General features: G+C 49.4%; 1 protein-coding gene across 1 annotated transcript; it reads right to left on the bottom strand.

Annotated features, from left to right (window-relative positions):
• On the bottom strand, nt 1-23,503 carry TINF2 (TERF1 interacting nuclear factor 2). The gene is made up of 9 exons (XM_074534339.1): nt 23,478-23,503; nt 23,141-23,426; nt 21,740-21,847; nt 19,617-19,718; nt 18,131-18,228; nt 11,201-11,297; nt 10,763-10,854; nt 8,184-8,234; nt 1-3,285 (listed from the first exon to the last, which is right to left on the bottom strand). Exons 1-9 carry the CDS (start codon nt 23,501-23,503, stop codon nt 3,279-3,281), a joined length of 867 nt encoding a protein of 288 aa, XP_074390440.1. The 3' UTR covers nt 1-3,278.
• Between the last annotated feature and the right edge of the window lie 1,633 nt (nt 23,504-25,136).

Raw genomic sequence — 25,136 nt, 5'->3', positions numbered from 1 at the left:
TCAGACCCAATGTCCCCAAATCCCCTCAGATGCCACCAGATTCGGTTCTGGTGTTCCAAAATGTCCCCTGATGTCCCCAAATTCAGCCCCATTGTCCCCAATGTCCCCAAATCCTCTCCAATGTCCCCAAATTCGTCCCCAATGTCCCCAAATCTCCTCTGGTGCCCCCAAACTCAGCCCCAGTGTCCCCAAGTGTCCCCAACGTCCCCAGGTTTGACCCCAATGTCCCCAAACTCGGTTCTGATGTCCCCAAATCCCCCCAATGTCCCCAGATGTCCCCACACCAGGTTTGGGGTCACAGCCTTTTATTGGCTGCAGGGGAGGGGACACACAGGGCCACCCCATTGTCACCGCACTGTCACTGTCACCGTGGTGACCCTTGGGGACATTGCATTGTCACCACGGTGTCACCTCAGTGTCACCACGTGACCCTTGGGGACACCCTGTCCTGCTGGTGGCTCCTTGGGGACACCACTGTCACCACCACAGTGGCCCTTGGGGACATCTCAGTGTCACTGTGGTGGCCCTTGGGGACATCATTGTCACTGTGGTGGCCTTTGGGGACACCTCACTGTCCTTGTGATGGTTCCTTGGTGACATCTCAGTGCCACCACGGTGGCCCTTGGGGACACGGTGTCACCTCCAGGGATCCTTGGAGATGTTTGATTGTCACAGCAACGGCCCTTGGGGACATCACGATGTCACCACATTGTCACCGAGGTGGCCTTTGGGGACAGATTGTCTTGGTGGTGGCTCCTTGGGGACATCTCAATGCCACCATGATGACCCTTGGGGACATCCACGGCATTGTCACCATGGTGACCCTTGGGGACACCTCACTGTCACCGTGGTGGCTCTTGGGGACAGACTGTCCTTGTGGCGGCACCTTGGGGACACCACTGTTACCATGGTGACCCTTGGGGACACCTCCCTGTCCTTGTGATGGTTCCTTGGGGACATCCCAGTGTCACCATGGTGGCCCCTGAGGACACAGTGTCACCTCGATGGCTCCTTGGGGACATTTTATTGTCACCATGGTGGCCCTTGGGGACAGATTGTCCTTGTGGTGGCTCCTTGGGGACATCTCAGTGCCACCGTGGTGACCCTTGGGGACACGGTGCCACCAACCCAGATCCTTGGGGACGTCCATGGCACTGTCACCATGGCGGCCCTTGGGGACCCCACATTGTCCTGGTGGTGGCGCCTTGGGGACACCTCAGTGCCACCACAATGACCTTGGGGACATCCCAGTGTCACCATGGTGGCCCTTGGAGACACGGTGCCACCTATACAGATCCTTGGGGACACCACTGTCACCGTGGTGGCCCTTGGGGACACGCTATCCTTTAGGTGGCTCCTTGGGGACATCTCAGTGCCACCATGGTGACCCTTGGGGACACCTCATTGTCACTGTGGTGGCCCTTGGGGACACCTCACTTCCACGGTGACCTCTGGGGACAGCACATTGTCCTGGTGGTGGCTCCTTGGGGACACCTCAGTGCCACCATGGTTCCTTGGGGACATCCCTGTCAGCACCACGGTGGCCCTTGGGGACACGGTGTCACCTCCAGGGATCCTTGGAGATGTTTGATTGTCACAGCAATGGCCCTTGGGGACACCGCGATGTCACCACATTGTCACCGAGGTGGCCTTTGGGGACACCGCATTGTCCTGGTGGTGGCTCCTTGGGGACACCTCAGTGCCACTGCGGTGGCCTTTGGGGACATCAGCCCCATGGTGGCTCCTCGGGGACACCACTGTCACCATGGTGCCCTTTGGGGACACCTCATTGTCACTGTGGTGACCCTTGGGGACACCTCAATGCCACCATGGTGGCTCCTTGGGGACACCACTGTCACCACAGTGGCCCTTGGGGACACGTTGTGCTGGTGGCGGCTCCTTGGGGACATCCCAGTGTCACCGTGGTGGCCTTTGGAGACACCACTGTCACCTCGATGGCTCCTTGGGGACATCTCAGTGCCACCGTGGTGGCCCCTGGGGACACGTTGTCCTTGTGGTGGCCCTTGAGGACAGCATCGTGCCACTGTGGTGGCTCCTTGGGGACATCTCAGTGTCACTGTGGTGGCTCCTTGGGGACAGCACCGTGTGCCCACAGTCTGTCCTGGTGTCACCTGGTGTCCCCTGGTGCCATCCCGGTGCCACCTGTCCATGTCCTGGTGCCACCTGGTGCCATTTTGGTGTCACCTGGTGCCATCCTGGTGCCATTCTCGTGTCACCTGTCTGTCCTGGTGCCATCCTGGTGCCATCCTGGTGTCACCTGCTGCCATTTTGGTGTCACCTGCTGCCATCCCAGTGTCACCTGTCCATCTTGGTGCCATCTTGGTGCCATTTCGGTGTCACCTGGCCACGTCCTGGGCCACCCTGATGTCACCTGGTGCCATCCTGGAGCCATTTTGGTGTCACCTGTCCATCTCAGTGCCATTCAGTGCCACCTGTCCACCCCAGTGTCCCCTGATGCCATTTTGGTGCCATCCTGGTGTCCCCTGGTGCCATCTTGGTGCCATTTGGCGTCACCTGGTGCCATCTCGGTGCCATCCTGGTGCCACCTGGTGCCATCCCAGTGTCCCCTGGTGCCATTTTGGTGGCATCTTGGTGTCATTTCGGTGTCACCTGGCCATGTCCTGGGCCATCCCAGCGTCCCCTGGTGCCATCTTGGCTCCATTTTGGTGTCACCTGGTTCCATTTGGTGTCACCTGGTGCCATCCCAGTGTCACCTGTCCATCTCAGTGCCATCCTGGTCCCACCTGGTGCCATCTTGGTGTCATTTCGGTGTCACCTGTCCGTGTCCTGGGCCATCCTGGTGTCACCTGGTGCCATCCTGGTGCCATTTTGGTGTCACTTGTCCATCCCAGTGTCCCCTGGTGCCATTTTGGCTCCATTTTGGTGTCACCTGGTTCCATTTGGTGTCACCTGGTGCCATCCCAGTGTCACCTGTCCATCCCAATGTCCCCTGGTGCCATTTTGGTGCCATTTCGGTGTCACCTGGCCACGTCCTGGGCCACCCTGATGTCCCCTGGTGCCATCCTGGCTCCATTCTGGTGCCACCTGGTGCCATCCCAGTGTCCCCCGGTGCCATTTTGGTGCCATTTTGGTGCCACCTAGTGCCATCCCGGTGCCATCCTGGTGTCACTTGTCCGTCCTGGTGCCATTTGGGTGTCACGGGAGTGTCCCCTGGGTGTCCCCCAGGTGTCCCCGCAGGTGCTCAGGAATCGTCACCTCCAGCAGGTTCTCCAGGCCGGGCTCGGGCTCGTCCCCGATCAGCACCTGGGGAAGCCCAGAAACGGGGAAATCACCCCAAAAATACCCCAGAACATGGGAAAATGCCAGCCCAAAGTTCCCCAAAAACTGGGGAAATGCCACCCCAAACATGGGAAAATTCCACCCAAAAATACCCCAAAAACTGGGAAAATGCCACCCCAAAATTCCCCAAAAAAACTGAGAAAATCCCACCCCAAAAACTGAGAAAATGCCACCCCAAACATGGGAAAATTCCACCCAAAAATATCCCAAAAACTGACAAAATGCCACCCCAAACAAGGGAAAAGCACCCCAAAAATACCCCAGAAAATGGGAAAATTCCACCCAAAAATACCCCAAAAACGGAAAAAATCCCACCCCAAAAACTGAGAAAATTCCACCCCAAACATGGGAAAATTCACCCCAAAAATACCCCAAAAACTGGGAAAATCACACCCCAAAAATACCCCAAAAACTGAGAAAATCCCACCCCAAACATGGGGAAATTCCACCCAAAAATACTCCCAAAAACTGAGAAAATGCCACACCAAACATGGGAAAATCCCCCCAAAATTCCCACACCAAACCCCAAAATCCCCCCAAATCCCACCCAAAACCCCAAAATCCCACCCCAACCCCCCAAAAATTTCCCAAATCCCACCCAAAACTCCACCTCAAATCCCACCCAGAACCCCAAAATTCCCCCAAAATCCCACAGAAAACCTCAAAAATCTCCCAAAATCCCACCCAGAACCACCAAAAAACCCTAAAAATCTGTCACATCCCACCCAAAACTCCACCTCAAACTCCCCAAAATTCTCACCCAAAAACCCCAAATTTGCCCAAATTCCCCAAACCCACCTGGATGAGGCTCTCGCAGGCCCGCAGCGCCCCCGGGTCGCTCTCCCACGAGTGCAGCTCCCACCCAAAATCCCACCCAAAATCCCCCCAAAAAACCCTAAAAATTTCCCAAATCCCACCCAAAACTCCACCCCAAACCCCCCAAAATCCCACCCAGAACCCCAAAATTCCCACCCAGAACCCCAAAATCCCACCCAAATCCCATCCCAAACCCCAAAATCCCACCCCAACATCTCCCAAAACCCCACCCAGAACCCCCCAAAAAACCCAAAAATTTCCCAAATCCCCCCAAAATCCCACCCCAAACCCCAAAACCCCCCAAAACTTCCCAAACTCCCCAAAATCCCAGCCCAAACCCCCCAAAATCGCACCCAAAACTCCCAAAAAACCCCAAGAACCCTAAAATTCCCACCCCGAACCTCAAAATACCCCCAAATCCCACCCAAAACCCCAAAACTCCAAAATCCCACCCAAAACCCCCCAAAAACCCCAAACATCTCCCAAATCCTACCCAAAACCCCAAATCCCACAAAAATCCCAACCAGAACCCCAAAATCTCCCAAAATCCCACCCCAAACCCCCCCAAAAAATTCCCAAATCCCAGCAAAAACTCCAACCCCAACCCCCCCAAAATCCCACAACAAAATCTCCCAAAACCGCACCCCAAAACCCCCAAAAATTTCCCAAATCCCACCCCAAACCCCAAAATCCCACCCCAAAAACCCCAAAACCTCACCAAAACCCCCCTAAAAAACCCCAGAAATTTCCCAAATCCCACCCAAAACTCAAAAATCCCACCCCAAAACCCCCCAAAACCCCAAACCCCCCAAATCTCAACCAAAACCCCGAAACTCCAAAATCCCATCCAGAACACCCCCAAAATCCCACCCCAAAATCCCACCCAAAACCCCCCAAAAAACCAAAAACCCCCAATAAAATCCCACCCAAAACACCCAAAAAATCCCACCAAAAACCCCAAAATGCCCCAAAAACCCCAAATTTGCCCAAATTCCCCAAACCCACCTGGATGAGGCTCTCACAGGCCCGCAGCGCCCCTGGGTCGCTCTCCCACGAGTGCAGCTCCCACCCAAAATCCCACCCAAAATCCCCCCAAAAAACCCCAAAACCTCCCAAATCCCACCCAAAACCCCCCAAAAAAACCCCAAAAATCTCCCAAATCCCGCCCAAAACTCCACCTCAAACCCCTGAAAATCCCACCCCAAAATCTCCCAAAATCCCACCTGAAACGCCCAAAAAACCCCAAAAAGCCCCAAAAAAATCCCACCCAAAACCCCCCAATCCCACCCAGAACCCCAAACCCTCCCCAAATCCTACCCAACACCCCAAAACCCCAACCAAAACCCCAAAAATTCCCACCCATAAACCCCCAAAACTCTCAAATCTCACTCAAAACCCCAAAACTCCAAAATCCCACCCAGAACCCCAAATCCCACCTAAAACCCCAAAACTCCAAACTCGCACTCAAAATCCAACCCAAAACTCCAAAACCCCCCAAAATCCCCCCAAAATCTCCCAAAACCCACCCAAAACCCCCTTAAAAAACCCCAAACCCCCCAAAATCCCACCCAGAACCCCAAAATCCCCCCAAATCCCACCCAGAACCCCAAAATCTTTCACCCAGAACTCCAATACTCCAAAATCCCACCCAAAATTCAACCCAAAATCTCCCAAAATCCCACCAAAAATCCTCAAAAAACCCCAAAAATTTCCCAAATCCCACCCAAAATCTTTCACCGAAACTCCACCCAAAAATCCCACCCCAAAACCCCCCAAAAAATCCCACCCAAAACCCTCCAAAAAACCCCAAAAATTTCCCAAAATCCCACCCAAAACCCCCCCAAAATCCCATCCAAACCCCCAAACAACCCAAAAAATTTCCCAAATCCCACCCAAAACTCCATCCCAAACCCCCAAATCCCACCCAGAACCCCAAAATCCCCCCAATACCACACAGAAAACCTCAAAAATCTCCCAAAATCCCACCCAGAACCCCCAAAAAACCCGAAAAATCTCCCAAATCCCACCCAAAACTCCACCTCAAACTCCCCAAAATTCCGCCCAAAACCCCAAAACCCCAAACCCCAAAATTTCTCAAAACCCCAAACCCCAAAATCCCAAAACTCCACCCCAAACCCCCCAAAACTCCCAACCAGAACCCCCAAAAAACCCCAAAAATCTCTCAAATCCCACCCAAAACTCCACCTAAACCCCTGAAAATCCCACACCAAAACCCGCAAAAAACCCCAAAAACCCCCAATAAAATCCCACCCAAAGCCCCCGAAAAAACCCCAAAAATTTCCCAAATTCCACCCCAAACCCCAAACCCCCCAAAATCCCAAAATGCTTCACCCAAAATCTCCCAAACGACCCGCAACCCCGAAAACCCCACCCAAAACACCACAGAGTCCCACCCCAAAACCCCCAAGAAACCCCAAAAATCTCCCAAATCCCACCCAAAACCCCAAAACTCCAAACTCCCACTGAAAATTCAACCCAAATCCCACCCAAAACTCACCCAAAACCCTCAAAATCCTACCCCAAAATCTCCCAAAATCCCACCCAAAACCCCCAAATCCCACCCACAATCCCCAAAAAAACCCAAAAAATCCCACCCCAAACACCCAAAAAACCCCAAAAATTTCCCAAATCCCACCCAGAACCCCAAAACCCCCAAATCCTCCCAAATTCCCCAAACCCACCTGGATTAGATTCTCACAGGCCCGCAGCGCCCCTGGGTTGCTCTCCCACGAGTGCAGCTCCCACCCAAAATTCAACCCAAAACTCCCCAAAATCCCACCCAGAACCCCAAAATCCCACCCAAAACCCCCCAAGAAACCCCAAAAATCTCCCAAATCCCGCCCAAAACTCCACCCCAACCCCCCCAAAATCCCACCCCAAACCCCAAAACCCCAAAATTTCTCAAAACCCCAAACCCCAAAATTCCAAAACTCCACCCCAGACCCCCAAAACTCCCAACCAGAATCCCCCAAAAAAACCCCAAAAACCCCACCAAAATCCCATCCAAAGCCTCCAAAAAACCCCAAAAATTTCCCAAATCCCACACCCTGAACCCCAAAACCCCCAAAAACCCCAAATTTGCCCCAAATCTCACCTGGATGAGGCTCTCGCAGGCCCTGAGTGCCCCTGGGTCGCTCTCCCACGAGTGCAGCTCCCACCCAAAATCCCACCAAAAACCCCCCAAAAAAACCCCCAAAACCCCCCAAAAAACCCCAAACATTTCCCAAATCCCAGCCAAAATCTTTCACCCAAAACCCACCCCAAAAATCCCACCCAAAACTCCACCCCAAATCCCCAAAAATCCACCCCATAAACCCCCAAAGTCCCAAAAAAACCCTCAAAAAACCCAAAAATTTCCCAAATCCCACCCAAAACTCCACCCAAAATCCCACCCCAAAATCTCCCAAAATCCCACCCAAAACCCCCAAGAAACCCCAAAAATCTCCCAAATCCCACTCAAAACTCCACCTCAAAACCCCAAAATCCCACCCAGAACCCCAAAATCCCACACCAAAAACTCCCAAAACCCACCCAAAACCCCCCAAAAACCCCAAAAATTTCCCAAATCCCACCCAAAACCCCAACCACCCCCAAAATCCCACCCAGAACCCCAAAACCTCAAAAAACCCCAAAAATCTCCCAAATCCCACCCAAAACTCCACCTCAACCCCCCAAAATCCCACCCAGAACCCCAAATCCCACCCAAAACTCCAAAATCCCCCCAAAACCCCAAACCCCCCAAATCCCACCCAAAACTCCAAAATCCCACCCCAAAAACCCCAAAACCCCCAAAAAACCCCCAATAAAATCCCACCCAAAACACCCAAAAAACCCCAAAAATTTCCCAAATCCCACCCAAAATCTTTCACCCAAACCCCACCCAAAAACCCCACCCAATACCCCAAAATCCTATTTAAAACCCCCAAGAAACCCCAAAAATCTCCCAAAACTCCACCCAAACCCCCCAAAAATCCCACCAAAAACCCCAAAAACCCCAAATTTGCCCAAATTCCCCCCAATCTCACCTGGATGAGGTTCTCGCATGCCCTGAGCACCCCCGGGCCTGGTGGCCCCAGCTGGGACAGGTTTGGGGGGAAAAACGGGGATTTTGGGACTTTGGGCGGATGGAAACCCCAAAAATGGAAACCAAAACTCAGCAAAGAAACCCCAAAAATGTTAAAAAAAACAAAAAAAAAAAAATCCAGGTTGGACGGGGAAATTTGTGGAGGAACCGGGAAGTTCTTGGTGGAACCCCAAAATACCTCAAGGAACCCCAAAACTCTTCATGAAACCCCAAAAATTCCTCCAGGAACCCAAAAACTCCTCCAAGAATCCTGAAATTCCTCAAGGAACCCCAAAATACCTCAAGGAACCCCAAAACTCTTCATAAAACACCAAAAATTCCTCCAAGGAACCCCAAAAATTTCTCAAACAACCCCAAAATTCCTTAAAGAACCCCAAAATTCCTCAAAGAACCCAAAACTCTTCATCAAACACCCAAAACTCCTCATGGAACCCCAAAATTCCTCAAGGAACCCAAAATACATCAAGGAGCCCCAAAACTCCTGAAAGAACCCCAAAATTCCAGAAGGAACCCCAAAACTCCTCAAGGAACCCAAAAAAATTCCTCAAGGAACCCCAAAATTTCAAGGAACCCTCAAAAATTCTTTAAAGAAACTCCAAAATTCCTCAAGGAACCCCAAAAATTCCTCCAAGAATCCTGAAATTCCTCAAGGAACCCTCAAAATTCTTCAAGGAACCCCAAAATTCCTTGAGGAACCCCCAAAAAATCCACAAAAATCCCCAAAAATCCCCAAAACTCCAGGTTGGATGGGGAAATTTGTGGGAGAACTGTGAAGTTCTTGGTGGAACATCAGGAAGTTCTCACAGAGAGTCAGAAATTCTCAAGGAAACACAAAATTCCTCCAAGGAACCCCAAAATTCCTCATGGAAAGCCCAAAATTCATCAAGGAACCCCAAAATTCCTCAAAGAACCCACAAAACTCTTTGAGAAACTCCAGAACTTCTCCAAGAACTCCAAAACTCCTGAAGGAACCCCAAAATTCATGAAGAAAACCCAAAATTCCTCAAAGAGCACCCAAAATTCTTCATGGAACCCCAAAATTCCTCAAGGAACCCCCAGAATTCCTCATGGAACCCTCAAAAAATCCTCAGGAACTTCCAAAATTTCTCAAGGAACCCCAAAACTCCTCCAGGCACCCCAAAACCCCAGGTGGGTCCCCACGGCCCTCAGGTGGAGCCGCCCGGGCCTGGTGGCCCCAGCTGGGACAGGTTTGGGGACAAAATCGGGGATTTTGGGACTTTGGGGGGATGGAAACCAAAACTCAGCCAAGAAACCCCAAAAATGCCCCAAAAAAAGCTAAAAAAACCCAAAAAATCCAGGTTGGACGGGGAAATTTGTGGAGAAACCGTGAAGTTCTTGGTGGAACCCCAAAATTCATCAAGGAACCCCAAAACTCTTCATAAAACACCAAAAATTCATCAAGGAACCCCAAAAATTTCTCAAAGAACCCCAAAATTCCTTAAAGAACCCCGAAATTTCTCAAGGAACCCCAAAATTCTTTGAGAAACTCCAAAACTTCTCCAAGAACTCCAAAACTCCTGAAAGAACCCAAAAATTCCTGAAGGATCCCCAAAATTTCATTAAGGAACCCTCAAAAATTCCTTAAAGAACCCTCAAAAATTCCTGAAAGGAACCCCAAAATTCTTCGTGGAACCCCAAAAATTCCTCATGGAAACCCCAAAAATTCCTCAAGGAACCCCAAAATTTCTCATGGAATCCCAAAACTTCTCAAGGAACCCCAAAATTTCTCGAAGAAACCCCAAAAATTCCTTCAAGAAGCCCCCAAAAATTCCTGAAAGGAACCCCAAATTCCCTCAAGGAACCCCCAAAAATTCCTTAAAGAAACCCCAAAATTGCTCCTGGAACCCTCAAAAATTCCTCAAAGAACCCCAAAATTCCTCAATGAAACCCCAAAACTCCTTTTAAAAACCCCAAAATCCCTCAAGGAACCTCAAAATTCCTCATGGAACCCCAAAATTCCTCAAAGAACCCTCAAAAATTCCTTAAAGAAACCCCAAAATTCCTCAAGGAACACCAAAAATCCCTCAAGGAACCCCAAAAATTCCTTAAAGAAACCCCAACATTCCTGAAAGGAACCCCAAATTCTTCGTGGAACCCCAAAAATTCCTCATGGAAAGTCCAAACTTGATCAAGGAACCCCAAAATTCCTCAAGGAACCTCAAATTCCTCAAGGAACCCAAAATTCCTCCAAGAATCCTGAAATTTCTCAAGGAACCCTAAAAATTCCTCCTGGAACCCCAAAATTTCTCAAGGAACCTTCAAAAATTCCTTAAAAAACCACAAAAATTTCTTAAAGAAACCCAAAAATTCCTCAAGGAACCCTCAAAAATTCCTTAAAAAACCCCAAAAATTCCTTAAAAAACCCCAAAAATTCCTCAACAAACCCCAACATTTCTCAAAGAACCCCAAGTTTCTTCAAGAAACCCTCAAAAATTCCTTCAAGAAACCCCAAAATTCCTTAAAAACCCTCAAATTTCCCCAGAATTCCCCAATTCCCACCAGCAGCAGCGTTTCCAGGAGCATTTTGGGAATCTCGGGCTCCTCCTGCCTGCGGTGCTCCGGGGGCAGAAACTGCAGATCCAGGGGCAGCTCTGCAACGGGAACAAATACATTGGGGATGGTCCCAAAAATCCCAAAATATTCCACAAAATATTCCCAAAAATATTCCCAGAAATTCCCAAAAATTCCCCTAAAAATCCCAAAAAAATCCCCAAATTTCCCCAAAAAATTCCCAACAAAATCCCCAAACTGCAGATCCACGGGCAGCTCTGCAACGGGAACAAATACATTGGGGATGGTCCCAAAAATCCCAAAATATTCCCCAAAATATTCCCAAAAATTGCCAAAAAAATCCCCCAAAAAATCCCCAAAAAGTTCACAAAAAATTCCCAAACAAATTCCCCAAATCCCGGTTCCCAAATCCTGGTTCCTGCTCACGCTCCATCTCGTGCTGGGGCAGCTCCTCGGGGCCGGCCGGGGCAGCAGCAGCAGCGGCAGCGCCTGCACTGCGGGCTCAGCAGCCTCGCGCGGTTCCCTGCAATTCCAACAATTCCAACGTTCCAACGTTCCAACGTTCCCAACGTTCCCAACGTTCCCAACATTCCCAACATTCCCAACGTTCCCAACGTTCCCAACATTCCCAACGTTCCCAACATTCCCAACGTTCCCAACATTCCCAACGTTCCCAACATTCCCAACATTCCCAACGTTCCCAACATTCCTCAGCCCAACATTCCCAACATTCCCAACATTCCCAACATTCCCATCATTCCCAACATTCCCAACGTTCCCAACGTTCCCAACGTTCCCAACGTTCCCAACATTCCCAACATTCCCAACATTCCCAACGTTCCCAACATTCCCAACATTCCCAACGTTCCCAACATTCCCAACATTCCCAACGTTCCCAACGTTCCCAACGTTCCCAACATTCCCAACGTTCCCAACGTTCCCAACATTCCCAACATTCCCAACGTTCCCAACGTTCCCAACATTCCCAACGTTCCCAACGTTCCCAACGTTCCCAACGTTCCCAACATTCCCAACATTCCCAACATTCCCAACGTTCCCAACGTTCCCAACATTCCCAACATTCCCAACATTCCCAACATTCCCAACGTTCCCAACATTCCCAACATTCCCAACATTCCCAACATTCCCAACATTCCCAACATTCCCAACCTTCCCAACATTCCCATCATTCCCAACGTTCCCAAGGTCCCCAACGTTCCCAACGTTCCCAACATTCCCAACATTCCCAACGTTCCCAACGTTCCCAACGTTCCCAACGTTCCCAACATTCCCAACGTTCCCAACATTCCCAACGTTCCCAACGTTCCCAACATTCCCAACGTTCCCAACGTTCCCAACATTCCCAACATTCCCAACGTTCCTAACGTTCCCAACATTCCCAACGTTCCCAACGTTCCCAACATTCCCAACATTCCCAACGTTCCCAACGTTCCCAACGTTCCCAACATTCCCAACGTTCCCAACGTTCCCAACGTTCCCAACGTTCCCAACATTCCCAACATTCCCAACATTCCTCAGCCCAACGTTCCCAACATTCCCAACGTTCCCAACGTTCCCAACATTCCAAACATTCCCAAAATTCCCAACATTCCCAACGTTCCCAACGTTCCCAACGTTCCCAACATTCCCAACATTCCTCAGCCCAACGTTCCCAACATTCCCAACGTTCCCAACGTTCCCAACGTTCCCAACATTCCTCAGCCCAACGTTCCCAACATTCCCAACGTTCCCAACGTTCCCAACATTCCCAACATTCCCAACGTTCCCAACATTCCCAATGTTCCCAACGTTCCCAACATTCCTCAGCCCAACTCCCAACATTCCCAACATTCCCAACGTTCCCAACATTCCCAACATTCCCAACGTTCCCAACATTCCCAACATTCCCAACGTTCCCAACGTTCCCAACATTCCCAACGTTCCCAACATTCCCAACATTCCCAACGTGCCCAACGTTCCCAACGTCCCCAACGTTCCCAACGTTCCCAACATTCCCAACGTTCCCAACGTTCCCAACATTCCCAACATTCCTCAGCCCAACGTTCCCAACATTCCCAACATTCCCAACGTTCCCAACGTTCCCAACGTTCCGAACATTCCCAACGTTCCCAACGTTCTCAACGTTCCCAACGTTCCCAACATTCCTCAGCTCAACATTCCCAACATTCCCAACGTTCCCAACATTCCCAACATTCCCAACGTTCCCAACGTTCCCAACGTTCCCAACATTCCTCAGCCCATCATTCCCAACATTCCCAACATTCCCAACGTTCCCAACGTTCCCAACGTTCCCAACGATCCCAACGTTCCCAACGTTCCCAACGTTCCCAACATTCCCAACATTCCCAACGTTCCCAACGTTCCCAACGTTCCCAACGTTCCCAACATTCCCAACGTTCCCAACGTTCCCAACGTTCCCAACGTTCCCAACATTCCTCAGCCCAACGTTCCCAACATTCCCAACATTCCCAACGTTCCCAACGTCCCCAACGTTCCCAACATTCCCAACATTCCTCAGCCCAACGTTCCCAACATTCCCAACGTTCCCAACATTCCCAACATTCCCAACGTTCCCAACGTTCCCAACGTTCCCAACATTCCCAACGTTCCCAACATTCCCAACGTTCCCAACGTTCCCAACGTTCCCAACATTCCCAACATTCCCAACGTTCCCAACATTCCTCAGCCCAACGTTCCCAACATTCCCAACGTTCCCAACATTCCCAACATTCCCAACGTTCCCAACATTCCCAACATTCCCAACATTCCAACATTCCCAACGTTCCCAACGTTCCCAACATTCCCAACATTCCTCAGCCCAACGTTCCCAACATTCCCAACATTCCCAACGTTCCCAACGTTCCCAACGTTCCGAACATTCCCAACGTTCCCAACGTTCTCAACGTTCCCAACGTTCCCAACATTCCTCAGCTCAACATTCCCAACATTCCCAACGTTCCCAACATTCCCAACATTCCCAACGTTCCCAACGTTCCCAACGTTCCCAACATTCCTCAGCCCATCATTCCCAACATTCCCAACATTCCCAACGTTCCCAACGTTCCCAACGTTCCCAACATTCCTCAGCCCATCATTCCCAACATTCCCAACATTCCCAACGTTCCCAACGTTCCCAACGTTCCCAACATTCCCAACGTTCCCAACATTCCCAACATTCCCAACGTTCCCAACGTTCCCAACGTTCCCAACATTCCCAACGTTCCCAACATTCCCAACGTTCCCAACGTTCCCAACGTTCCCAACATTCCCAACATTCCCAACGTTCCCAACATTCCTCAGCCCAACGTTCCCAACATTCCCAACGTTCCCAACATTCCCAACATTCCCAACGTTCCCAACATTCCCAACATTCCCAACATTCCAACATTCCCAACGTTCCCAACGTTCCCAACGTTCCCAACATTCCCAACATTCCCAACAGTCCCAACATTCCCAACATTCCCAACGTTCCCAACGTTCCCAACATTCCCAACGTTCCCAACATTCCCAACGATCCCAACATTCCCAACGTCCCCAACGTTCCCAACATTCCCAACGTTCCCAACGTTCCCAACATTCCCAACATTCCCAACGTTCCCAATGTTCCCAACATTCCCAACGTTCCCAACATTCCTCAGCCCAACATTCCCAACATTCCCAACATTCCCAACGTTCCCAACATTCCTCAGCCCAACGTTCCCAACATTCCCAACATTTCCAACGTTCCCAACATTCCCAACATTCCCAACGTTCCCAACGTTCCCAACATTCCCAACATTCCCAACGTTCCCAACATTCCCAACGTTCCCAACGTTCCCAACGTTCCCAACATTCCCAACGTTCCCAACGTTCCCAACGTTCCCAACATTCCCAACATTCCCAACGTTCCCCACGTTCCCAACATTCCCAACGTTCCCAACATTCCTCAGCCCAACGTTCCCAACATTCCCAACGTTCCCAACGTCCCCAACGTTCCCAACGTTCCCAACGTTCCCAACATTCCTCAGCCCAACATTCCCAACGTTCCCAACATTCCCAACATTCCCAACGTTCCCAACATTCCCAACGTTCCCAACGTTCCCAACGTTCCCAACATTCCCAACGTTCCCAACATTCCCAACATTCCCAACGTTCCCAACATTCCCAACATTCCTCAGCCCAACGTTCCCAACATTCCCAACGTTCCCAACGTTCCCAACGTTCCCAACGTTCCCAACATTCCCAACGTTCCCAACATTCCCAACATTCCTCAGCCCAACATTCCCAACGTTCCCAACGTTCCCAACGTTCCCAACATTCCCAACGTTCCCAACATTCCCAACGTTCCCAACATTCCCAACATTCCCAACGTTCCCAACATTCCTCAGCCCAACATTCCCAACATTCTCAACGTTCCCAACATTCTCAACGTTCCCAACGTTCCCAACATTCCCAACGTTCCCAACATTCCCAACATTCCTCAGCCCAACGTTCCCAACATTCCCAACGTTCCCAACGTTCCCAACAGTCCCAACATTCCCAACATTCCCAACGTTCCCAACGTTCCCAACATTCCCAACGTTCCCAACATTCCCAACGATCCCAACATTCCCAACGTCCCCAACGTTCCCAACATTCCCAACGTTCCCAACGTTCCCAACATTCCCAACATTCCCAACGTTCCCAATGTTCCCAACATTCCCAACGTTCCCAACATTCCTCAGCCCAACATTCCCAACATTCCCAACATTCCCAACGTTCCCAACATTCCTCAGCCCAACGTTCCCAACATTCCCAACATTTCCAACGTTCCCAACATTCCCAACATTCCCAACGTTCCCAACGTTCCCAACGTTCCCAACATTCCCAACATTCCTCAGCCCAACGTTCCCAATTTTCCCAATATTCCCAACGTTCCCAACGTTCCCAACGTTTCCAACATTCCTCAGCCCAACGTTCCCAATTTTCCCAACATTCCCAACGTTCCCAACATTCTTCAGCCCAAAATTCCCCACCCTGGCGATCAACTGGGAAAAAATCCCAGTTGGATTTTTTGCCAAATTTTGGGGGTTTTTCCTTAATATTTGCGGTTTTTTCCATTTTTTCTTGTTTTATCCTGGCTACGCATTCCCAATCCCAGCCCCAATCCCAATCCCAGCCCGTATCCCAATCCCAGCCCCAATCCCAATCCCAGTCCATATCCCAATCCCAGCCCCAATCCCAATCCCAGCCCATATCCCAATCCCAGCCCATATCCCAATCCCAGCCCCAATCCCAATCCCAGCCCCAATACCAATCCCAGTCCATATCCCAATCCCAGCCCCAATCCCAATCCCAGCCCATATCCCAATCCCAGCCCCAATCCCATTCCCAGCCCGTATCCCAATCCCAGTCCCAATCCCAATCCCAGTCCATATCCCAATCCCAGTCCCAATCCCAATCCCAGTCCATATCCCAATCCCAGTCCCAATCCCAATCCCATTCCGAATCGCAGTCCCAGCCCGAATCCCAATCCTACAGCCTGATCCCATTCCCATTCCCATTCCAATCTGATCCTGTTCCCAGCCTCAATCCCAATCCCGTTCTCATTCCCAATCCCATTCCCATCTCAATCCCAACCCTGTTCTCATCCCCATCTCATTCCCAATCCCATTCTCGATCCCATTCCCAATCCCATATGCTGATCCCATTCCCATCCCATTCCCATTTGCCATCCCAGTCCCATTCCCATTCCAATCCCGTCCCCACCCTATGTCCTGATCCCATTCCCGGCCTAATCCCAATCCCACATCCTGATCCCATTCTCAGCCCCATCCCATTCTCATCCCAATCCCATCCCAGTCCCATTTCCAATCCCAACCCCATTCCCATCTCACTTCCAATCCCATTCCCAGTCCCAATCCCAATCCATTCCCAATTCCCATCCCACTCCTATATCCCATTCCCATTCCAATCCCAATATCCACTCCCAATCCCATCCCAATCTCATCCTATTCCAATGCCAACGCCAACCCCATTTCCCATCCCAATCCTTATCCCATTCCCAACCCAATTCCATTCCCCATCCCAATCCCACATCCTGATTCCATTCCCATCCCAATCCCAATCCCAATGCCAATCCCATTTCCATCCCATTCTCATTCCCATTCCCAGTCCCATCCCAATCCCAGTCCCATTCCCATCCCAATCCCAATCCCATTTCCACCCCAGTTCCATTTACAATTCCACTCCCATCCTAATCCCATTCCCAATCCCATTCCCATGCCAATCACGTTCCCATCCCAATCCCGTATCTTGCTCCCATCCCAATCTCAATCCCATCCCCCATTCCCAGTCCCATGCCAATCCCATATTTTTATCCCATCCCAATCCTGCATCTGGATTCCATTCCCATTCCCAATCCCATCCCCATACCAATCCCATTCCCGTTTCCAATCCCATTCCTGTTCTCATCCCCATCCCATTCCCAATCCCATTCCCATCCCAATCCTGTCCCAATCCCAATCCCATTCCCATTTCCATCCCTACTCCAATCCCATTCTTGATCCCATTCCCATTCCCAAGGCCAAAATTCCCCAAATTCCCAGGTTTTACCACACTGGAAGCAGCAGTTCTGCAGCACTCCATTCCCATCTATCCCATTTATCCCATAAATCCCATAAATCCCAAATCCCCCATTTATCCCACACATCCCAAAATTCCCAAAATTCCCAGAATTCCCATTTTTACTGTGCTGGAAGCAGCAGTTCCTCAGAGCTCCATTCCCATCTATCCCATCTATCCCATAAATCCCATAAATCCCCCATTTATCCCACACATCCCAAATTCCCAAAATTCCCAAAATTCCCCAAATTCCCATTTTTACCGTGCTGGAAGCAGCAGTTCCACAGCGCTTCATTCCCATCTATCCCATTTATCCCATAAATCCCATAAATCCCAAAATTCCCATTTTTACCGTGCTGGAAGCAGCAGTTCCTCAGAGCTCCATTCCCATCTATCCCATAAATCCCATAAAATCCCAAATCCCCCATTTATCCCACACATCCCAAAATTCCCATAAATTCCCCAAAATTCCCATTTTTACCGTGCTGGAAGCAGCAGTCCCACAGCGCTCCATTCCCATCTATCCCATTTATCCCATAAATCCCATAATTCCCATAAATCCCAAATCCCCCATTTATCCCACACATCCCAAAATTCCCATAAATTCCCATTTTTACCGTGCTGGAAGCAGCAGTTCCTGAGTGCTTCATTCCCATTTATCCCATAAATCCCATCTATCCCATCTATCCCATAAAATCCCAAATCCCCCATTTATCCCACACATCCCAAAATTCCCAAAATTCCCGTTTTTACCGTGCTGGAAGCAGCAGTTCCTGAGCGCCCCCACAATTCCCCTCCTCAGCTCCGTGTCCGGGCAGCGCAGCAGCGACAGCAGCCGCCCCAGCACCCGCCTGCAAAAAACACCCCAAAATCACAATTCCAGTTCTCAAAAATAATAACAATTTCTAAACACAGATTAAAGAAAAAAATCTCAAAAATAACCACAAAAATCACCCAAAAAAATCACACAAAAATCACCCAAAACCCACAAAAAAACCCACCCCAAAATCACAATTTCAGCCTCTGTTTTCAAAAATAAACATCATTACAAAAAAAAGTGTCAAAAAATCCCCCCAAAATCCTAAAATGTTGACAAAAATTCTGATTTTTTAAATTTTCTCTCAACCCTTAGGCTACAGCAGTGCCTGGTGGCCCTTGGGGGCCGAAATTTCAAATAAAAATTCACATTTTTTATTTTCCCTCATCCCTTGGGTTCCAGCAGCTCCCGGCGGCCCTCGGGAGCCCAAATTTCAAATAAAAATCCCCATTTTTTATTCCAAATTTTCCCTCACCCCTCAGGCTCCAGCAGCACCCGAAGCTCCGCCGGGGGCCGAAATTTCAAATAAAAATAAAAATAAAAATTCCCATTTTAATTCCAGCTCACCCTGAGGGCTCCAGCAGCGCCCGGCGGCCCTCGGGGGCCTGGTTCAAATAAACTCAAAAAAAGGGCAAAATTTCAAATAAAAAATCCCATTTTTATTCCAAATTTTCCCCTCACCCCTCAGGCTCCAGCAGCACCCGAAGCTCCGCCGGGGGCCGAAATTTTAAATCAAAATAAAAATAAAAATTCCCGTTTTTATTCCCGGTCACCCTGAGGGCTCCAGCAGCGCCTGCCGGCCCTCGTGGGCCTGGTTGAGGGCAAAATTTCAACTGGGCCTTACTGGTTAATACTGGGAGATCGCTGGAATGAACTGGGAGGGACTGGGATAAACTGGGAGGGACTGGGATGGACTGGGAGTGGATTTGGGGTTACTGGTTTATACTGGGAGGGACTGGGAGGGACTGGGAGGGAAATGGGATAAACTGGGAGGGGATTTGGGCCATGCTGGTTTATACTGGGACAAACTGGGAGGGACTGGGATCAAACTGGGAGGGACTGGGACAAACTGGGAGTGAGTGGGAGGGGATTTGGGGTTACTGGGATGAACTGGGAGGGACTGGGATCAAACTGGGAGGGACTGGGATGTTACTGGTTTAAACTGGAAAGGGTTTTGGCCATACTGGGAGGGACTGGGATAAACTGGGAGAGACTGGAAGGGACTGGGAGGGACTGGGATCAAACTGGGACCGACTTTGGGGTTACTGGTTTGTACTGGTTTGGGGTTACTGGCTTGTACTGGGAGGGGCTCTGGGGTTACTGGTTTGTACTGGTTTGGGGTCTGGGGTTACTGGTTTGTACTGGTTTGGGGTTTGGGGTTACTGGTTTGTACTGGTTTGTACTGGTTTGTACTGGTCTCACCTGCAGGAAGGCCTCCAGGCCCCGCCCACTTCCCAGGATTCCCAGCACCTGCTCCCGGAAGTGCTCCTCGGCCACGCCCACCAGGGGACGGCCCTGCAGCGTCTGAGGGGGTTGGGCCAGAGTCAGACCACGCCCCCTTTGCCCATATATGGGTGTGGGGCTGGAAATGGCCATCCCAGTACAAACCAGTACAAACCAGTAACCCCAAACCCCTCCCAGTACAAACCAGTAACCCCAGACCCCATCCCAGTACAAACCAGTACCCTAAATCCCATCCCAGTATAAACCAGTAACCCCAAACCCCTCCCAGTACAAACCAGTAACCCCAGACCCCATCCCAGTACAAACCAGTAACCCTAAATCCCATCCCAGTATAAACCAGTAACCCCAAACCCCAAACCAGTACAAACCAGTAACCCCAGACCCCATCCCAGTACAAACCAGTAACCCTAAATCCCATCCCAGTATAAACCAGTAACCCCAAACCCCAAACCAGTACAAACCAGTAACCCCAGACCCCATCCCAGTACAAACCAGTAACCCTAAATCCCATCCCAGTATAAACCAGTAACCCCAAACCCCAAACCAGTACAAACCAGTAACCCCAAACCCCTCCCAGTACAAACCAGTAACCCCAAACCCCAAACCAGTACAAACCAGTAACCCCAGAGCCCCTCCCAGTACAAACCAGTAACCCCAGACCCCATCCCAGTACAAACCAGTAACCCCAAACCCCTCCCAGTACAAACCAGTAACCCCAAACCCCAAACCAGTACAAACCAGTAACCCCAAACCCCTCCCAGTACAAACCAGTAACCCCAAACCTCTCCCAGTACAAACCAGTAACCCCAAACCCATCCCAGTATAAACCAGTAACCCCAAACCCCAAACCAGTACAAACCAGTAACCCCAGAGCCCCTCCCAGTACAAACCAGTAACCCCAGACCCCATCCCAGTACAAACCAGTAACCCCAGACCCCAAACCAGTACAAACCAGTAACCCCAACCTCCTCCCAGTACAAACCAGTAACCCCAAACCCCAAACCAGTACAAACCAGTAACCCCAAACCCCTCCCAGTACAAACCAGTAACCCCAAACCTCTCCCAGTACAAACCAGTAACCCCAAACCCATCCCAGTATAAACCAGTAACCCCAAACCCCAAACCAGTACAAACCAGTAACCCCAGAGCCCCTCCCAGTACAAACCAGTAACCCCAGACCCCATCCCAGTACAAACCAGTAACCCCAGACCCCAAACCAGTACAAACCAGTAACCCCAACCTCCTCCCAGTACAAACCAGTAACCCCAAACCCCAAACCAGTACAAACCAGTAACCCCAAACCCCTCCCAGTACAAACCAGTAACCCCAAACCTCTCCCAGTACAAACCAGTAACCCCAAACCCATCCCAGTATAAACCAGTAACCCCAAACCCCAAACCAGTACAAACCAGTAACCCCAGAGCCCCTCCCAGTACAAACCAGTAACCCCAGACCCCATCCCAGTACAAACCAGTAACCCCAGACCCCAAACCAGTACAAACCAGTAACCCCAACCTCCTCCCAGTACAAACCAGTAACCCCAAACCCCCTCCCAGTACAAACCAGTAACCCCAGACCCAAAACCAGTACAAACCAGTAACCCCAAAGCTCTCCCAGTACAAACCAGTAACCCCAAAACCCCTCCCAGTACAAACCAGTAACCCCAAACCCCAAACCAGTACAAACCAGTAACCCCAAACCCCTCCCAGTACAAACCAGTAACCCCAAACCTCTCCCAGTACAAACCAGTAACCCCAAACCCATCCCAGTATAAACCAGTAACCCCAACCCCCTCCCAGTACAAACCAGTAACCCCAAACCCCTCCCAGTACAAACCAGTAACCCCAAACCCATCCCAGTATAAACCAGTAACCCCAAACCCCAAACCAGTACAAACCAGTAACCCCAAACCCCCTCCCAGTACAAACCAGTAACCCCAGACCCAAAACCAGTACAAACCAGTAACCCCAAAGCTCTCCCAGTACAAACCAGTAACCCCAAACCCCAAACCAGTACAAACCAGTAACCCCAAATTCCCTCCCAGTACAAACCAGTTCCCTCCCAGTTTGTCCCCGTCTCACCCCGAGAGCGTGGCCATCCCCTGGCCCCGCCCCTTCCGGGAACAGCCAATCCAGCGCGTCCAGCACGGTGGGGGCGGGGCCAAGCTCCTGCAGCAATGATGTCACCACCTGTGGGGAGGGGACAGGGTGGAGGGAGGGGCCTGGGGGCGTGGCTTGGAGGGTTCAATACCCATAAAAGGAAAGGGGTGGGGCTTATAGGGGTGGGCATGGTCTAGACATCAATGGGCGTGGCTTAGACAAAAGGGGCGTGGCCTAAGCACATAATAGGCGGCAATGGGCAGAGTTTGGATGGGTGGGTGTGGCCTATGGTTGTGGGGCGTGGCCTAGCACGAAGAGGGCGTGGTCTAAGCACTCCAATAACCAAAATAGGCAGGGTTGACGGGGTGGGTGTGGTCTGTGGGTGAGTGGGCGTGGCCATTGTGTAAGATGGGCGTGGTTTAAGCCACGAGCTGCAAAAGTGGGTGTGGCCTAAATCCATTAATATTCATTATTGCTGTGGTTTGGAGTGCTGGATTCAAATTTAAAATTTTTAATTTATTTAAATTATTAACTAGTATTAGACATTAACAAATTTAATACTCATTGTTGTTTAATATATATTTCTAAATTTGATATTTAAAATAACTATTATTTAAAATTCTAAATTTATTAGAATTATTGAAAACCTTTTAAATATTAGCTAGTTAAATATTATTAAATTCACAATTAGAAATTATAAAAATGTTGAAATTTAAATTTTGTGAAAAGAAATATTTTGAAATCTCAATTAATGGGATATTAAATACTACTAATAAATATCATTAAAATTGAAATTTAAAGTTATTAAAATGAAAAAATTTAAAATTATTTAAAATAATTAGGTATTACAAAATATGAAATAATGTAATATATTCAGTAAATAAATAATAATTAAATAAATTATTAAATAATTAAAGAAGTAAGTAAATATTAAACAATTAAATAACATTAAATTTAAAACCTAAAGGCAATAAAATTTCAATTTTTAAATGTATTAAAATTGTCTTAAAATTAATAAATATCAATTACTTGAGCATGAAACATTGCTAGATATTAAATAATTAAGTATTATTAAATCCAATTAAAAGCTAAGTATTGCAATAAATAGGGTTTGAATGGGTGGGCGTGGCCTGGGACACAGTGGGCGTGGCCTAAATCCATTCACAAGCACAATGGGCTTGGTTTTGGTGGGTGGGCGTGGCCTAACAAGATGTGGGAGTGGTATTGGTCAAAGTGGGCGTGGCTTGTGACAAAGTGGGCGTGGCCTAACCTCATTAACACACACTAGCAATGGGATTTGAATGGGTGGGTGTGGCCTGGCAGTGGGTGGGACGGGCCTAACAAGGAGTGGGCGTGGTTTATCCCCAAGTGGGCGTGGCCTACCTGCGCCTTCAGCCCCAGGCCGAGCCCCGCCCGGTGCCGGGGCCTCAGCAGCGCCGGGGCCCCGCCCCCCACGGCCTCCAGCAGCGCCAGGAGCCGCCCCCAGCCACGCCCATCCAGGCCACGCCCACCGGGATGATGCCCATCCAGGCCACGCCCCTTCAGGGCCCACCAGGCCCCGGCCAGGGCCAAGTGCAGGGAGGGGGAGGGGCTGGGGGTGGGGGGGGGGAGAGAAAAGAGAAGGGTGAGAAACCAGTATGGACCAGTATGGACCAGTATAAACCAGTACCTTGTCAATATTTACCACAAATTTGCATAATTAATGAGCTCATTTGCATACCCAAGCCACGCCCACATCACCAGCATTGGGTACGGTACATATTCCAAATAATTAAAATAATGAAAGTAATTAATTGTTGGTTGGTAATTAGTGGGTTGTTGAAATCTCCGGTGGATTTCGTTGCACTGGTGCCGGAAAGGAAAGGAAAGGAAAGGAAAGGAAAGGAAAGGAAAGGAAAGGAAAGGAAAGGAAAGGAAAGGAAAGGAAAGGAAAGGAAAGGAAAGGAAAGGAAAGGAAAGGAAAGGAAATTTCAAGGAAAGGAAATTTCAAGGAAAGGAAATTTCAAGGAAAGGAAATTTCAAGGAAAGGAAAGGAAAGGAAATTTCAAGGAAAGGAAAGGAAAGGAAAGGAAAGGAAAGGAAAGGAAAGGAAAGGAAAGGAAAGGAAAGGAAAGGAAAGGAAAGGAAAGGAAAGGAAAGGAAAGGAAAGGAAAGGAAAGGAAAGGAAATTTCAAGGAAAGGAAATTTCAAGGAAAGGAAATTTCAAGGAAAGGAAAGGAAAGGAAATTTCAAGGAAAGGAAAGGAAAGGAAAGGAAAGGAAAGGAAAGGAAATTTCAAGGAAAGGAAAGGAAAGGAAAGGAAAGGAAAGGAAAGGAAAGGAAAGGAAAGGAAAGGAAAGGAAAGGAAAGGAAAGGAAAGGAAAGGAAAGGAAAGGAAAGGAAAGGAAAGGAAAGGAAAGGAAAGGAAAGGAAAGGAAAGGAAAGGAAAGGAAATTTCAAGGAAAGGAAAGGAAAGGAAAGGAAAGGAAAGGAAATTTCAAGGAAAGGAAAGGAAAGGAAAGGAAAGGAAAGGAAAGGAAATTTCAAGGAAAGGAAAGGAAAGGAAAGGAAAGGAAAGGAAAGGAAAGGAAAGGAAAGGAAAGGAAAGGAAAGGAAAGGAAAGGAAAGGAAAGGAAATTTCAAGGAAAGGAAAGGAAAGGAAAGGGAAGGAAGGAAGGAAGGAAGGAAGGAAGGAAGGAAGGAAGGAAGGAAGGAAGGAAGGAAGGAAGGAAGGAAGGAAGGAAGAAAGAAAGAAAGAAAGAAAGAAAGAAAGAAAGAAAGAAAGAAAGAAAGAAAGAAAGAAAGAAAGAAAGAAAGAAAGAAAGAAAGAAGAAAGAAAAAAATAAAGAAAGAAAGAAGGAATTCTCCATATTCCATAAGGATTCCCCACATTCCCTATATTTTTAACCCCTCGTGGGCAGCAGAACATCAGATTTTAAAATCGTTCCTTTGAGGTTTGGGAGGGATTTTTAAAAGGCAAAAAGGAGCAAATTTAGAGCAGAAAAAAACCCAAAAATCCCCAAAAACCACCCAAAAAAACCCAACAAAAGGCAGAGCAGGCAGCAATTCCTGGGAAACGGAAAATCGGGAATTGCAGGGTTGGGATAACGCAGGGAGGCCCCGGGGGCGTTCCCAGCTGGAACGGCGACCACAAAGGAGCCGCTGGAGCAGAAAATGACCAGAAATGGGCAAAGAGATGAACAAAAAATGGCAATTTCTGAGAGGGGAGGGGAGGGGAGGGCAGCTCCCGATTCCCGCTGGAAGGGCTCAGAATCCTGGGAAAAGGGAAATTCCTGTTGGGAATGTTCATCCCAGTGGGCAGGGAAGGGCTCGGAATTCCGGGAAAAGGAGAAATCCTTGTTGGGAATGTTCATCCCGATGGGGCTGGGAAGGGCTCGGA

This window comes from Zonotrichia albicollis, unplaced genomic scaffold (assembly GCF_047830755.1).
Source record: "Zonotrichia albicollis isolate bZonAlb1 unplaced genomic scaffold, bZonAlb1.hap1 Scaffold_83, whole genome shotgun sequence".
Taxonomy (NCBI): Eukaryota; Metazoa; Chordata; class Aves; order Passeriformes; family Passerellidae; genus Zonotrichia; species Zonotrichia albicollis.
The sequence above is the reverse complement of the archived record's forward strand: the minus strand, read 5'-3'. Positions and strand labels throughout refer to the sequence as shown.